Source organism: Temnothorax nylanderi, unplaced genomic scaffold, assembly GCF_030848795.1.
Source record: "Temnothorax nylanderi isolate EJ_2023f unplaced genomic scaffold, tnyl_v1.0 TNYL_tig0185_pilon, whole genome shotgun sequence".
Classification (NCBI taxonomy): Eukaryota; Metazoa; Arthropoda; class Insecta; order Hymenoptera; family Formicidae; genus Temnothorax; species Temnothorax nylanderi.
The window spans coordinates 304,603-319,651 of NW_027249247.1; the positions used below are offsets into that span (position 1 = coordinate 304,603).

At 32.8% G+C, this 15,049-nt stretch overlaps 1 protein-coding gene across 3 annotated transcripts; it reads right to left on the reverse strand.

Annotated features, from left to right (window-relative positions):
- Window positions 1–3,223: 3,223 nt before the first annotated feature.
- On the reverse strand, window positions 3,224–14,141 carry LOC139778491 (uncharacterized). 3 transcript variants are annotated; one of them, XM_071716421.1, is made up of 9 exons: window positions 13,653–14,141; window positions 12,894–13,045; window positions 6,751–6,951; window positions 6,498–6,677; window positions 5,878–6,102; window positions 5,426–5,638; window positions 5,141–5,340; window positions 4,895–5,054; window positions 3,224–4,192 (listed from the first exon to the last, which is right to left on the reverse strand). In XM_071716421.1, the coding sequence occupies exons 3-9, from the start codon at window positions 6,947–6,949 to the stop codon at window positions 4,056–4,058; spliced, it is 1,314 nt and encodes a 437-aa protein (XP_071572522.1). In that variant the 5' UTR covers window positions 6,950–6,951; window positions 12,894–13,045; window positions 13,653–14,141; the 3' UTR covers window positions 3,224–4,055. The 3 variants fall into 3 exon arrangements, with proteins under 3 accessions (XP_071572522.1, XP_071572523.1, XP_071572521.1); XM_071716422.1 differs by lacking the exons at window positions 12,894–13,045; window positions 13,653–14,141 and having other exon boundaries at window positions 6,751–7,088; XM_071716420.1 differs by lacking the exons at window positions 3,224–4,192; window positions 4,895–5,054; window positions 5,141–5,340; ... (1 more) ...; window positions 5,878–6,102; window positions 6,498–6,677 and having other exon boundaries at window positions 6,945–9,377.
- Between the last annotated feature and the right edge of the window lie 908 nt (window positions 14,142–15,049).

Consider the following 15,049-nt stretch of genomic DNA (forward strand, 5'->3'; position numbering starts at 1 on the left):
TAAAAAAGAGGCACAGTTATGGGCATGGTTGATAGGGCATTCTTACTTTCACATCCGAAATACCATTTAAAAAATCTGAAATTCGTAATAGACACTCTCTTAGAGAACGACTACCCGTTGACATTCATTTTTAACACTGTTAATACTAGAATTAAATCTTTGTTAAACAAATGCACTCGTAAACAGCATGAATCTTCATCTACGAACGAAGAGAGGCAATGTAAATGGTTTACAGTACCATATGTCTCTAATATATCCGAGAAATTTAAAAGAGTTGTTACAGATGCTAATGTCAACTTGTCGTTCTATAGTCTGAATAAACTTCAAAAGTTTATTAAAGTGCAGAAGGATATTCTCCCTATCCAATCAAATAAAAATGTGGTGTATAAAATTTCATGTAAGAATTGCAACGCGTCATATGTTGGTCAGACGATGAGGCTGCAATTAAAAACGAGAATTTCGGAACATCGTAACCATATTCGGAGAAATACAACAACCCAGTCCGGCATTACCGAACATAGAATCAATTTCGACCACGAATTTGATTGGGAGAACATTGAAATTCTAGATAAGGAACAATTTTTAGGAAAACGACTTGTTTCAGAGATGTCACATATTAAGCTATACAAAAGAATAGTCTCAACTTGCAAACCGATACAGAGTTTATGCACCATGCATACGTGTCTATTCTAAACAAATTGTAAACCATGTCCATAAACATTTTGCGTCGTATCACCTGTCATTGTTTATACATAGAATATTTAGTTTTATTTCTTACTTGCTTGACCTACACGTTTATAATTTTCATTGTTTATACACGGAATATTTATTAGTTTTATTTCTTATTTGCTTGACCTACACGTTTATATTTTTGACTTAAGACATTTTTCCTGTTAATACCGTTTCGTGCGTTGTGCCGTCGTCGGGATCTCAGAATCCCTGAGTACAGATTATTTTTCTTTGTGATGTTCACTCCGCATTTATATTCTCGCCTCGTTAAGGCTTGTTCTGATGCATTCGTTCTCCAGACTACTTGGTGAGTTGCCATGGATTTTTTAATTGAATACTTGATGTAACAGGGTAACTATCTTTACAGATATGGATCTTGTAGAATTTTTCAATTTCGTTTCCTGAAATCTCCAAACAAGGAAACTTACCACGTTGGAATGGAAAACTTTGTAACATTTTAATTTTCGTAATTTGACATCGCTGAAGATGGCTCGAAGTGTTGAGCCGAAACGTTCGATTGTAATTTACTTGGAATAAATTAGTGATTTTGATCACTTACGCACCGATAACAGCGTCTGACTCTCATAGCCATTTTATTATCGATATTTATTTAAAAAATCGAAACGCTTTAAATTATTTAGTACTTCTTGTATAAAGGTCACTTTACACAATTTATAATTCACAACAGATAAAGAATACAATTATGTTAATAATTTTTTGCATCGTATAATATAGAAAACAATTCATTTATGAATGTATGCATACATTTATAAATGTAATTTTTTCTATATACATATATATGATTTTATTCCACATTCTGTTAATTATAAATTGTGTAAAGTGATCTTAAAATTATTATAATATTCTCTATATATTACTTTTGCTTTTCTATTTTCTATCCTTTATATTCTTTTCTATTTTATTTATTCTTTTATATCTATCTTGTGTCTATCCTTTTAACTATCCTTTATTCTATCTATTCTATCTATTTCTACCTATCTTCTATCCTATTTACGTTAAATATTCATTCATTCATTCATTCATTCATTCATTGGAAATGTAGAAGTTATTTTCTTTAATATTATATTAAAGAAAATAATCTTTTACATTTCCTACCGACGGAAGAGACCACCACCTTCTCGCGGTTTCCGTTGAGCAACAATGTGTACGTCGTCTATTAAAAAAAAATTTACATAACAGAAATATTTGTTCCTTGCTTAATTACTTTTACTCGATATTTTTCTTAATTTTACCATAAATCGATAATTTTGTTATTTTAATCATTAATTCCAAATGAAAAGACGAACCATATTCAAATATGAAATCTTAAATAAGTACATTGTATGGAAATATCATGCGTTGGCTCAAATAAACCTTCAGCTTTATTTAAAAAATTATTTATTTTGTTGTAAAAATAATTTCTCTCTTTTATTTTATTACATATATTTTCTATTAGTAAAATAACAAATATATTATTAGAATAATTTATCCACTAGCATGTAATAAAACCTTAATATAAATTCTTTGTTTACATTTTATTGTGCTAATTATAAATCATCTTTTTAAATTACTAACAGATGATTTTGTAAGAAAAAGACGTACACGTTGGCCAAGAGTGGATTTCATTTTCTTTTTCTATCCTTTACTTCCTTAATTTTAAGTTAATACTTTTTATATACACAAGAAATTATAATTTAATTAATTAATGATTATCATTATAACTTCTAAATTGTAAAATCATTAAGCGATATGATAGTGTATCGCATCTGATCGCATGTAGTGTAGAAAGAGGCACGCGACAGTCAAGCCGTTAATATACGTATTTCGTCCGCGTGGCTGACGACGCGCCGGTTCAAGAGAGAAAGAGAAAGAGCATAGCATGTTTGCTCTCTCTAGCTGGCCGAGGCTGGCCGAACGCCGAGCGCACATGTACACGGGGCGCTTGGCTTGTGTGCGTCAGCGTCACGTGACGCGATCCTATCCCCTCCACAGCCACGGCTATGCAGCAGCGACCTAAACCTGGGATCTCTGGAGCGAGGAAGAAGGTGGGGGCGACTTTGAAAGTGGCGACTCACGTGTCGCGCCATCTGAATGAAACGATCGGGCGTTTGCAAAACGCGAAGGAATTCGAGCACAATGTCTGAACCCAGTGAACACAGTAATATAGCAGCAATGTAACGGCAATGTAACCGAATATAACAGGTTATATAAACCAGAATGTTACATGTAACTTACGTGTAAGTTACAATTTCCGACTCAGCAATATAACATGTTATGTTACCTGTTTTCTAACTGTTGCATAACAGTTACTGTGACTGTAATGTAACAACTATGATAACTGCTGTATAACTGCAATATTGCAATTGAATATAACAGTTAACCTAACTGTGACATTGCTACTATATTTACGGCAATATAACATTAGATTAACTGTAATGTTACAGTTATATTGGGACAATGAGCGCATTACGAAAGTTAAATAAAAGTATATTGATTCACAATTACTGTTTATTAATAAAATGTATTACACCAAACAAAATAATTTATATAATGTGTATTAAATCAATATATAGTATCAAAATGTATAAAAAACTTACATTTAGGAACATATGTTTTATATTAGGAACATCTCTTGCATTTCCTACAAACTTTGCCTATCGACTAGATATACTAATAGGGCGACTAATAGATACTAATCGACTAGATACCGAGTGATGATGACCGTGATCAAGTAATAATACGTAAGTTTTTGCAGTGTCGCTATCACAGTTACATATAATACCTCACACCAGCTCTATCGCGTTACACTAAACGCATTTATTATTAATTATTTATACTTAATATTACGCAATTGGATCACTCGTTAAGGTTAGTAAGTGTTTTCGTGCGAGGTCGCCTATAAGGCACAAGAGGACCTTCGATTCAATCAATTATATTGCGCGTGCCAGAAGGCAGACAGAAACTAACAGCACAGCAATTCCGGTACAAACTGTTTTTAAATTCTGTCGTAAGTTTCTTTAATCGTTTAAATAGTAATAATTATGTTTATGAATAAAAAAGAAATAAAAAAAACTTTTTTTGACAAAGAACACAAAAGCATTTTTCCACGGTACATTATATGACCTAATTCGTAAGTTTCTTCAATTGTTTAGATACTAATAATTATGTTTATAAATAAAAAAAATGAAAAAGATTTTTTGACAAAAAAACAAACATTTTTCCACGGTACGTTATATGACAATTATAGAAATAAAAGTATCTTATTATCTTGTATCTAAAGAAGACTCTGTAACCTTGAAAGAGTACGTCCAGACGCTTTGTTATCTTTACTTTCTTCTTTCTAATTTTTTCTTCTCTTTTTCTGCTGTTCGAGTTCGTCGTTGTTTAGCAAACCGGAACCATTCTGCGACAATCTCTTCAAATTCAATTTCCTTTGTTGCCGGATATGTATTCAAAATAGCTTCTGTGAACAAAGTTACTATAATAAATTATGTAAAAATGTATGAAACATCTAAAAACTCGATAATAAATCACAATAAATTTAGATCCATTAGAGTTGACGGGACTAACTTTTAATATTGGGATTATTATGATAAACATTTAGAGGTAAAGTAATCAATTATTTTGCATTCTATTCTATTTACATTGAGATAATAAAACGATTATAGTATAAATTATTTGTTTTTTTTTAACAAAAACCAGCCATGTTTGCAACAGCCTCAATACTACACACAGTTCTTATGTTAGTAAAAAATGTTAAAAATTAAACTAAAAAAAATATAACTTTTGTAAAAGTATATTTATAAAATTTTTGTAACGAAAACTTATAATTTGACATTTTTTTCATATGGCAAAAATTAAAATTTTCTACAATATTACTACGGAACGAAAAATCTTTAAACCTTTTCAAATAGCATTGCAAAAAATTATCAAAACAATTGTATAAAAGAGTTACTTTTTCGAATCGATATCGGCAACGCTGACTGGGAAAATGTACCTATATTATTATAATTATTATGTAGATTATTGAATTGTCTGTTTGCAGCAAGAGCATTATTGTCAACATTTGTGCCAAACACTGGACAATAGAAAAGGAGAAACCCTATTTATCAAACAACGTTAAAATGACATTTTCTGGTGCTAAAACCTCAAGATTATCACTCACCTTGCATTATTTTAATAATACATAGACCTTCAATGCAAAAGTTTTCCTTCCGTCCTTTCCATGAACACAACTCTGCGCAGGAATTTGTAAAAACCTTTGTGCAAGTTCTTTGGATGTCCTCACGCGCTGTATGACCTCCGATTTTCCGTACAAACGTATTCTGCAATAGAAAGATTATTACTATACTTGCAACAGTTTCAACAAAAATTGATCTCTCTTCGTGGGGTATTTAAAGAATTTACTTACGAATTGTTCTTTCACATCTGGATTTTCATGGATTTTTTTCTCGAAAGCTTCAATCTCCGCGATTGACTTTAATGGCAGAAGAGGCGTTACGAGGTTAATATTTCCTGAAAGCATAGGTCTTCCACGGTCGACTTTCTGATGAAGCTCTCGTAGTCCTACTTGAATTGACGCAAGCATCCGAATAATTATTCTTGAATATTCTACATCAGAATAAATAATAGAGAATATCTCGAAAGTATTTAAATGTTCCTTTTGTAAATGTCCAATAAGTCCAATAGGTTTCACCTTCCGAACTAAGGTCCGTCGCTTCTATGCCATCAAGGGCCTTTCTGGCAAGTGTTGCAACTTCAGAAAAATGTTTTTTCTTGCCGGTTGTTGGCGTCGCAACCGGAGTCGGAATCCTCCTGTATGAGTCATCCACGTCTTCCGCTTCCTTGTCTATGTCGCATTGGTCTTGTATAGCACAGCACAAGACATCATCACTCAATTTTTGATAACCTAATATCAACAATATATATAATTCAATACAATTTTATTAGTATAACATTATATTTTTTAAATAAAAATTATTTTGTGAATCGTAAAAATGAGATTTTTTGTACAATGCATACATTTCATATGATTTTTATGCTTTTCATCTGACTCGATTCTCTTAATTTTTTCTACTTTTCGGAAAAAGTTAATAAAAATTTGAATTTAAATGGACAATATTTATAATTAACATTGCAACTACTTACGACCTGAAACTGAAGTACCGTTGTTCTCACAGCTTAAAACAGTGTTATCCGTTCCACATGCTTCTGTCTCTTTAGGTTGCACTACCCTTGTGATGTCGTGCGACTTTGTGACCTGTTTTGATTTTGTTGCGACATCGTGCGAGTATTTAAATCTTACAGATTCTGATGTCTCAACAGAGCTGTTTGGAATCGGTGGAATCGGCAGGTCTAATAATATGTTTCGACCTGCAAATCCATATTTGATTTTCGATGATGTTTCATTGTCACTTGGGTGTGTGTGTGTGTGTGTGTGTGTGTGTGTGTGTGTGTGTGTGTGTGTGTGTGTGTGTAGACATGATATTGTAAGACCATCACTGAGATTTCTACACAAAAATTTACAAACAGCCTCATCTTAAATAGCTCACGATGGAATGCGCAAGAGATAATACGTAAGGATTTGAAATTCATAGAAATTTCAAGTTCAATCAAATTGTAAAAAGTTCAAATTGCGAAATGGATTCAAACAGGAGAAAATACGCTATATAGACTCCCCTTGTGACATTCGAAGAATAGACGACGAGACATATATAACAATCTTCAAAAAATTTGTTAAATCAGAATATACGATGGCTAGAACTTACGCGGGTCTCGTGGCTTTATCCGCTTGAAAGTCTTAGATTGATTTTCATTTTCGGCATCTTCGGATGAGGAGCTCGATTTTCGTATGGGCATCACAGGTCTGCGTCCTTTCCCGAGTTGGTCATCATCAGTAGTTATATAATTTGCATCCTCCGCGACCTTTCGAGCCTTTTCATAAGACGCTGCAAAAAGTATTTATTATAAATAAAAATATCGCAGATGTTCCTTTATTCTATGATAAAGAAGTATACCTACTGCAATATTTTTCGATGGTTACAGGCAACTTATCCCACGACTTTTTATTTGGTTCAGATCTTTTTGCTATTAGCGTACTGGCGTTTTTGCAATGTACCGGCCACCAACATAACGATTCTTCGACATTTGTTTCAAGCCAATTAGATGGTACCTCGGAAACTTCGTTGTCACCTTTGAATATTACGACTGCATACGCCATGTCTACCACCAACCGTAAGTGAAAACGAGGTAATTTCAAAATGGATCAAGAGGGAATGGAACAAGAGGGAATGAGATTGCAGGAAGGGATTTGAAAAATACGAGGAATGATCTTTTTTATTAGATTGGATTCTAAATGTCAATAATTATATTGCAGTAAAGGGATTACTACACTCGAGGTGGTTTCTTCAGGATTTTGCAATTTCAAGCACTTTCTCTGTATTTGCGATGCTAACAATGTAATCCGTTCAGATATAAATCCTTCATTAATCAGGGAGATGCCAAATTTCTCAGAATCGCACGGCACTAAAAAAAGTGATCTCGTATTGCTATACTTATTACCTCTTACGTAAAGAACGTTATTATCGCTGAAAATTTTTGTTACAATAAAAATCGAATCATTATTCAATTGGCAACAATTCTCATAATCTTCTGTTGAGATGGAAAATCCATCAAACTCGAGACGTTTGATCTTCATTGCAGACCTCGAATAGTGTACGATTGGATACGATTTGCGATATTGAGTTTGAATAGGTAGAGCATTTTCTTCTGTTATACGATTCACGATTTGATGTAATGGTCTTTGCGAATTCTTAACCTGTTTCTTTATTGCCTGCAAACAGTTTTCGAATTTAAACGCGCTGAATTTATCTAAGCAGCCAAATCGGGTTACATCAGAAGCAAGGTGCACGAGATTATGTACATTATACGTAATGTATTCCGGACCATACAATTCTCCGTAATGCGAAACAAACCAGCACAACAGAGATCGAGCATAACCATTCATAACCAAACACAGTTTAGGATCAGATAAAATACGGATTGCTACGCTCAATGAAAGAAAATGATTATATAAATCTTTCCGCAAAACTGATTTCAAAACCACAGGGCCGGTGTAAAGAAGAAATTGACGCAGCTCAGTAGCCTTCCATCTATCGATATCGTTAAGACTTCTCGGTTTTCTGCAAAATTCTTTAGTTATGAAGCATTTCATTGACTGTATAATTCTTGATGCAGCCTGCAGCTGTTCGTTAGTAAGTCGAACATTTTTAGTGCCTTTAACCCAGAACTGAATAAGACGTTTGATAACCCCCAAGCATACAAGATGCATATAATCTAAAACAACTTGAGAAACCATACCTATATTTAAATTTAATAAATCTGAATAACCCACGTGATGCTCAGGCTGTTGTTGATATTGAAAGGAATGATCGGTTCTTAATTCGCTATCTATTTCAGGAAAAGTAATGCGATGGCCCACTACATCTCCTTCTTGAATACATTTAGAGCATCCAAAGTATCCATTGTGACCTTTCGTATACGTGAGAAACGACTTTGCAGGTGCATCGCAAACAATTGCCTTGATAATTACACAACACTTATGACCATCATTATCAAGGCCGTTGTCAAGAATTTCAGTCATGTCAATGATAAATTCTTTCAGATAAATATTAGCGTCAGCAGGTTTCTTGTCACCATAGTATATGCCAACAACGATAGGCTCCGTGTAGAAATCAGTTTCGATTGATACTAAAATTGGCCAAAATTGAGCTCGCGAACTTTTAAACAGAGGTAAACCGTCACAGTTTATATTTATTTCTATTTTATAGGGGATAACTTGAAAGTACTTTGCAATCGAACGTTTCAGTCCACCTGTTAGTCCGAAATGCACGTAATAGCCATCATTCATTGGCTGAATCTTGTACGACACATTTCGAGGTGTTTTCATAAGAGTTCGAACATCTATTGGTAAATCAGAATGACCATAGAAAGAAAGAATTTTCAACAATGCATTTACGTTTCTGTGTGGCACATTATTTTGTACAGTCCAGTAGCGTAATTGGTCCGCTAAACTCATATCGACACTATTTGGAATGTCATAATTAGTTTCGACGAAGGACTCATTACTAGAGTCACTTGACGAATATTGGTGAACTTCGAAACGTATGGGACTTTCCGCTTCCGCTATACGATTTGTCCCAATATCATCAGCATCGTCCGTGTGAATACAGACATTGCTTTGAGTTATAGGAGTATCAAAATCCGTGGAAGAAACTGATAACTGATCGTTATTGTGTATCTCATTGGCAATTGAATAATTGAGTGGACTGACACGATCGATGTGGCAATTACGAGATAAAGGTGTTGTATCTGATGTAACCCGAGAAGCAGATGGCTGATTGTGATCTGTCATGTACCGTGCGATTTGTGCATTGAGCAATTGGTTTTTTCTACGTTTAGATAACGAGGAAATATCTTTTGACATTTTTGAAAACAGTAAAAAATTCTTAGTAAAACTATTACGTTTACTACTACTTTTACTACAATAAAAAATACTTGATATCATAAATTTAAACTTATAATGGATAAAAAGGTAGTGGAGGTGTATATAATATTGAGGATATTAAGTTCAATTACAGTTGGAAAATCTGTAAGATTAAGAGAAATAAAAAATGATAATAGTTTCAAATATCAACAGTTTTCTCTGTAATTTGCCTTTAGTTACACTACTATTATGACAATAATAGAAAGCATTTATTGGTATTATTACACAGTAAAAAACATTTTGTATTTGTGTTAAAATTTTCCTGTGTAGAAAGTTTAGTGTTAAATATCTGACGCAGTTGTATGTTAATTTAACATATCGTTGTTGTGTTACTTAACTTTTCTATGTTAAATTAATATTAACCATTTTTAAGAGTTAAAATAACACAATTTATGTGTAAGTGCGTTAATTCTTGGTGATATATTTTATATGTTAAAGTGAACAGATAAATTGTGTTATCTTCCTTTTTATAACAGTTAAGCGGAGAGCACAGATTTTTGCATAACGCATAATGCGTAGGCATAAGAAAATTGATTGGTCTATTTCCTTATGCACATGTATATGGACCAATCAATTTTCTTATGCTTACGCATTATGCGTTATGTAAAAGTCTGTGCTCCCCGCTTTACTATGTGTTAAATTGACATAATTCTTATGTTATTCATCATAAAAAGATCGTCGTCTTCTATTTTCTGGTTCCCGCTAAACGCGATGTTCTTGTGTTATGTTATGGCTACTGCGCACGGAATACGGATACCAGTGAAGCAAAGTGAAGCTCGTGCTTGCCATAAACACAGAGACGCTCGGTCTATCCGCGTGGTAATGTGCGTAGCAAGCGCAGGCCTGTTACGTTACTCACGTGCTAAGAGTGTCGCTTGGCATTATACTTTTATAGAAAGTGAAGAAAAGTGAAATACCGAGTGTGTTGGAATAATATTATAATGTAAGTATTTACCTCTGTGAAGTTAGCACCCCATCTTTCAAAAAATCATTTTTTTCTTCAAGTTCTGAATGCACCCCGAAGAGTTCTAGAGTTCCTTAATTGTTAATATTAGAAATAGTTCCGGCGAATAAAGCTAAAAGAACCGTTGATGAATCTTGGGGGTGCTAACTTCACAAAATGAAATCACTAAATCAGCGATAACAATAAAAGTATTAAAAATATTTAATTTTGCCATTAGGATTTCTTTTAGAACTTTTGAGGTGCTACCCAGAACTCTCAACAGAACTCCCAGAACTTAAAAAAAAAATTTTTTTATTTTACTCAAAAACGGAATATATCGAGAACTTTTTATATATCGATCGTAGCGCTTCGAACATTAATAGTTTTTGGTAGAACTCGTGAGGTGCTACCCAGAACTCAGATGAAAACGCCCGGTTTACAAAAAAAAATTTTTTGATTATACGAAAAATCGCGAGAACTTTTTATATATCGGTCGTAGCGCCTCGAACATTAATAGTTTTTGGTAGAACTCGTGAGGTGCTACCCAGAACTCAGATAAAAACGCCCGGTTTACGAAAAAAAATTTTATTCTTCGAAACTTAGAAATTTTTCTGATTTAATCACTAGGTTTATACTATAATAAAGTATTCTTTAATGAAAACACCTTGGTTAATTCTAATGCCGGCGGTAATATAGTAACTGTCAAGCTCCATAACTAAAAAAGTAACCTCATTAAAGAATACTTTATTATAGTATAAACCTAGTGATTTAATCAGAAAATTTTCTAAGTTCCAGAGGATAAAATTTTTTTCGTAAACCGGGCGTTTTTATCTGAGGTCTGGGTAGCACCTCACGAGTTCTACCAAAAACTATTAATGTTTGAAGCGCTACGATCGATATATAAAAAGTTCTCGATATATTCCGTTTTTGAGTAAAATAAAAAAAAATTTTTTTAAGTTCTGGGAATTCTGTTGAGAGTTCTGGGTAGCACCTCAAAAGTTCTAAAAGAAATCCTAATGGCAAAATTAAATATTTTTAATACTTTTATTGTTATCGCTGATTTAGTGATTTCATTTTGTGAAGTTAGCACCCCCAAGATTCATCAACGGTTCTTTTAGCTTTATTCGCCGGAACTATTTCTAATATTAACAATTAAGGAACTCTAGAACTCTTCGGGGTGCATTCAGAACTTGAAGAAAAAAATGATTTTTTGAAAGATGGGGTGCTAACTTCACAGAGGTCATTTTTAAAATGTATTTCCAAGATTTTTGGATACTCCTGAATTGGTAAGTAATGTTACCGTGATTAATTCCCGTTTTTCCTAATTAATTCTTATTTTTTCTAATTTATTTTTGTGCAAAATTTTTCATAGTTTATATATTTTATATTTTAACTATATTTTTTAGCTTGCTTGGAATTTATAAAACGTATTCCTTTAATTTTTAAAGCTATCCAATTTAAGAAATATATATATATATATATATATATATATTTAGATTGATGTAGAATTTAATCTACTTTTCCCTGAAGTCGAAAAAGATAAATTTTGCAAAATATATGTAGAATATGTCCCTGCTATTTTAACAGTATATGAAACTGAAAAGAACAATATTTCTCTTGGTACGTTTATTTCTTCATTAAAATTACGTATTAATGCTGTTAATTAGTTTTAATATGTTCAATCTTTGGTATAATCTTTAATATGTTTCAATCTTTTATCTTTAAGAATGGAGTCGTATTACTAACTCATTTATTGCCTTGACACTATTATATAGTAATAACTACCACCAACAGCAAGAGGGAAAAAGTAGGCTACAAGAGATAAAGCAAACAATATTGTTAGAAAATTGATTGTTTTTGTACAGGTATGTATATTTAAATGTTAAAATTATATTTTAATATTATTGACACAATAATGACGCAATATAATATTTATTATTTCTTTCATTTTCCAGAACGGAACACCCTTACATTCGAATGAAAACGTTAATCAACCAAGACTTATCCTAGTCGGTCCTAATAAAATTGCACCGGAACAATGTTTTCTTGAAATAGACAAGAAATTTATTTTATTACCAACAAATGATATAATTAAGTCAATTGATTACCTTTTTAAAGCTCACTATGCTTTTCATGTGGAATTTGAGAATGATCTTAAGAATTTTTGTATTTTTCTAAGACCTTATTTTTACAAAATTCCAAGTAGGTGTACAAGCAAATTGATTGAAGTACACACGAAACTTGAGGCCGCAAAAAAAACAAGTTATCATCTTCTTGAAAGTATTATTCAAAAATTTATTATAAGAAGAGTATTTTTATGTTAATTTTTTACATATTATGTTTGTTATTTTTTTACATATTTGCTTTATGTTAAATTAACACGAAAATTTGAGTGGATAAATTTTGATATGTGAAATGTGTTAAATATTTAACACAAAATTTTTTACTGTGTATAATATTTGTTTTACAATCTATAATGGTTTATGCAAATGCGACTAGCTTCTAACTTTGGCTATTTGGAAGCCACAAAAAATACAAGGTTAGATAATAATGCAGGGTAATAACTATACTATAATAGACTTGAGCTAATCTGTTTACGAATGTGGAACCAACAACGAAATGACACAGAGACAATAGTTTTTATGTCTATTTGCTTAATTATTACTACACACGTACCTGATTAATAACGCGAACTTCTGTAAATTGTCCTTTATAATTGTAAATTATTGATATATATGTCATCAACGTCTTTCACTTTTTGGTGTGAAATCATCCACAATATATATATCACCAGAAAGATTGTTTCTCATACAGCAAGCGCGGAGGATCTGTGAAAAAATTATCAGGATTATTAAATTTATTTGCTAAGATGTAACTATTTAAGTTAGAAAATTGACAATGAGAAACATGTAGATGCCAGACGGCAAACGGTTTTGCAGCTACTAAGGGCCAGTTTCACAAGTGTCGGTTAACTTTTAATCTTAGATTAACTCACTCTTCGTCTCCTTCTAACGTCCCCCTTAGAAAGAGACGAAGAGTGAGTTAATCTAAGGTTAAAAGTTAACCGACACTTGTGAAACTGAGCCTAAGAGCGTAAGCCGTACACGGACGTGGACTCATATGTACGTGTGTATCTTCTCCACATGTTTAGTGTGGCTGCAAACGTCTGCCGTCTCAGCATATATATGCTGAGAAATAAAAAGTATGCATTTTTAATATGACTCGAATTATAAATGTGGTCAAATTGAGGTTATGTGATTATGTATGCGCTACCTGAACGCATTAAATCTCACAAAATTGCGAAAAATATTATAATTAATTCCCATAACGTTTTCTCTATGTTAAAAAAAAAACGATTATATGAGTGTGTACGGGAACGAGGGTTGTGACTGGACATAGGTCTGTGCTTCTGATAATTACAGTGAAATTACTCACTTTGATGTTGTTACGGTCGATCGCCACTTTGTTTTATTGCGATTACACGCTTTCAGGCTCGGTAGACTTCCGGATGCCTTGTGTAACTTCCTTCTTCTTCCTCAGCTTTATCGTACTTCCGCTGTGCGATAACGTTGTTGTCGACGACGAATTTTTACGAAGTCGCGCGCTAGTATTCGGATCTGGATAGCACTCACTGGGATGTGAATTATCGAAGGATAATAACTTGTTAATGCCGTATTTATAACAAATAACAAGTATAATTAATTTATTTTCACGAATTACAACGGATTACGGCTGCCACGCCCCGATTGCATCACTTTCCGTTTTTTACAATAATCGTGAAAATAATGTTTAATTCCGGCTTAATATTTTTTTCCGGATGTTGACTAGCTTACAAGCCCGCGGATAACGTACGCGCCCGGATACTTATTTTCTCGTCGGATGTTGAACGATTTGTACACGATGTTTCGGTGACACGATGTTAACCCGGCGATGGTTGAGAAAGGAAAGACCTCGTTTCCCTCCAAAATCTCGCCAACCTTAACTTTCGCGATTGCGCGGCGCGCGGATAGTAATATCACCACGCGCTAGGAAGTTTTGTGATGCGCTACGAGCGCGGGTCATTCAAATCACTCTATTATTATGCAGTTTCTATGTTTTATTCTGAAAATGCGCAAATTGTTTATTATCGCTGTTATCGACTTACTATTAATTTTATCATGTTTCTAGACTCTAAATTCCGGATGATAAATTATAAAATGTTTAATTTTATTAATATTAATGATTTTGCGTATTTAGCGCTACGACGTCAATAATATATTTTAATTAACTACGAAACTGCGTAATAATGCTCACACACTCTGTTTCTCAATTATTCTATAGCTGGAATTAAACATAATTAAGTTAATTATTAATTATAAATTATGTATTTTGTAAATTATAATTTTTATTGCCTTAAGGCGAACTAAAAAGCAGGCCTCTGCACAATATTAAATAACCTATTTCAAACAAAATATATATATTTAAAAACAATTGAAAATTTATGATGAAAAGCGCAGACCATTATTAGCTCTAGCAAAATAAAACGATGCAGGGTTTAAGAGCCCGGGCACATAGAAAAACGTGAGCAGTAAGCAAATCAACAGTCTTATATTGTATATGTTATTCCGTTACACCCCATTAATATTACCAGAATATTACTAGTTATACTAACATTGATACAAGCGTGTTACGTAACAATTACACAATTTTTGTTACATAACTGTAACGCCAAAAAGATGTATAACAGTTATATTACCTGCATATAACAAATGTTAAATTGCATGTTACTTTCATGTTATGTAGCCCTTATATATCACAAGAATAACATTGTGATATTACATGTAACTTCCATG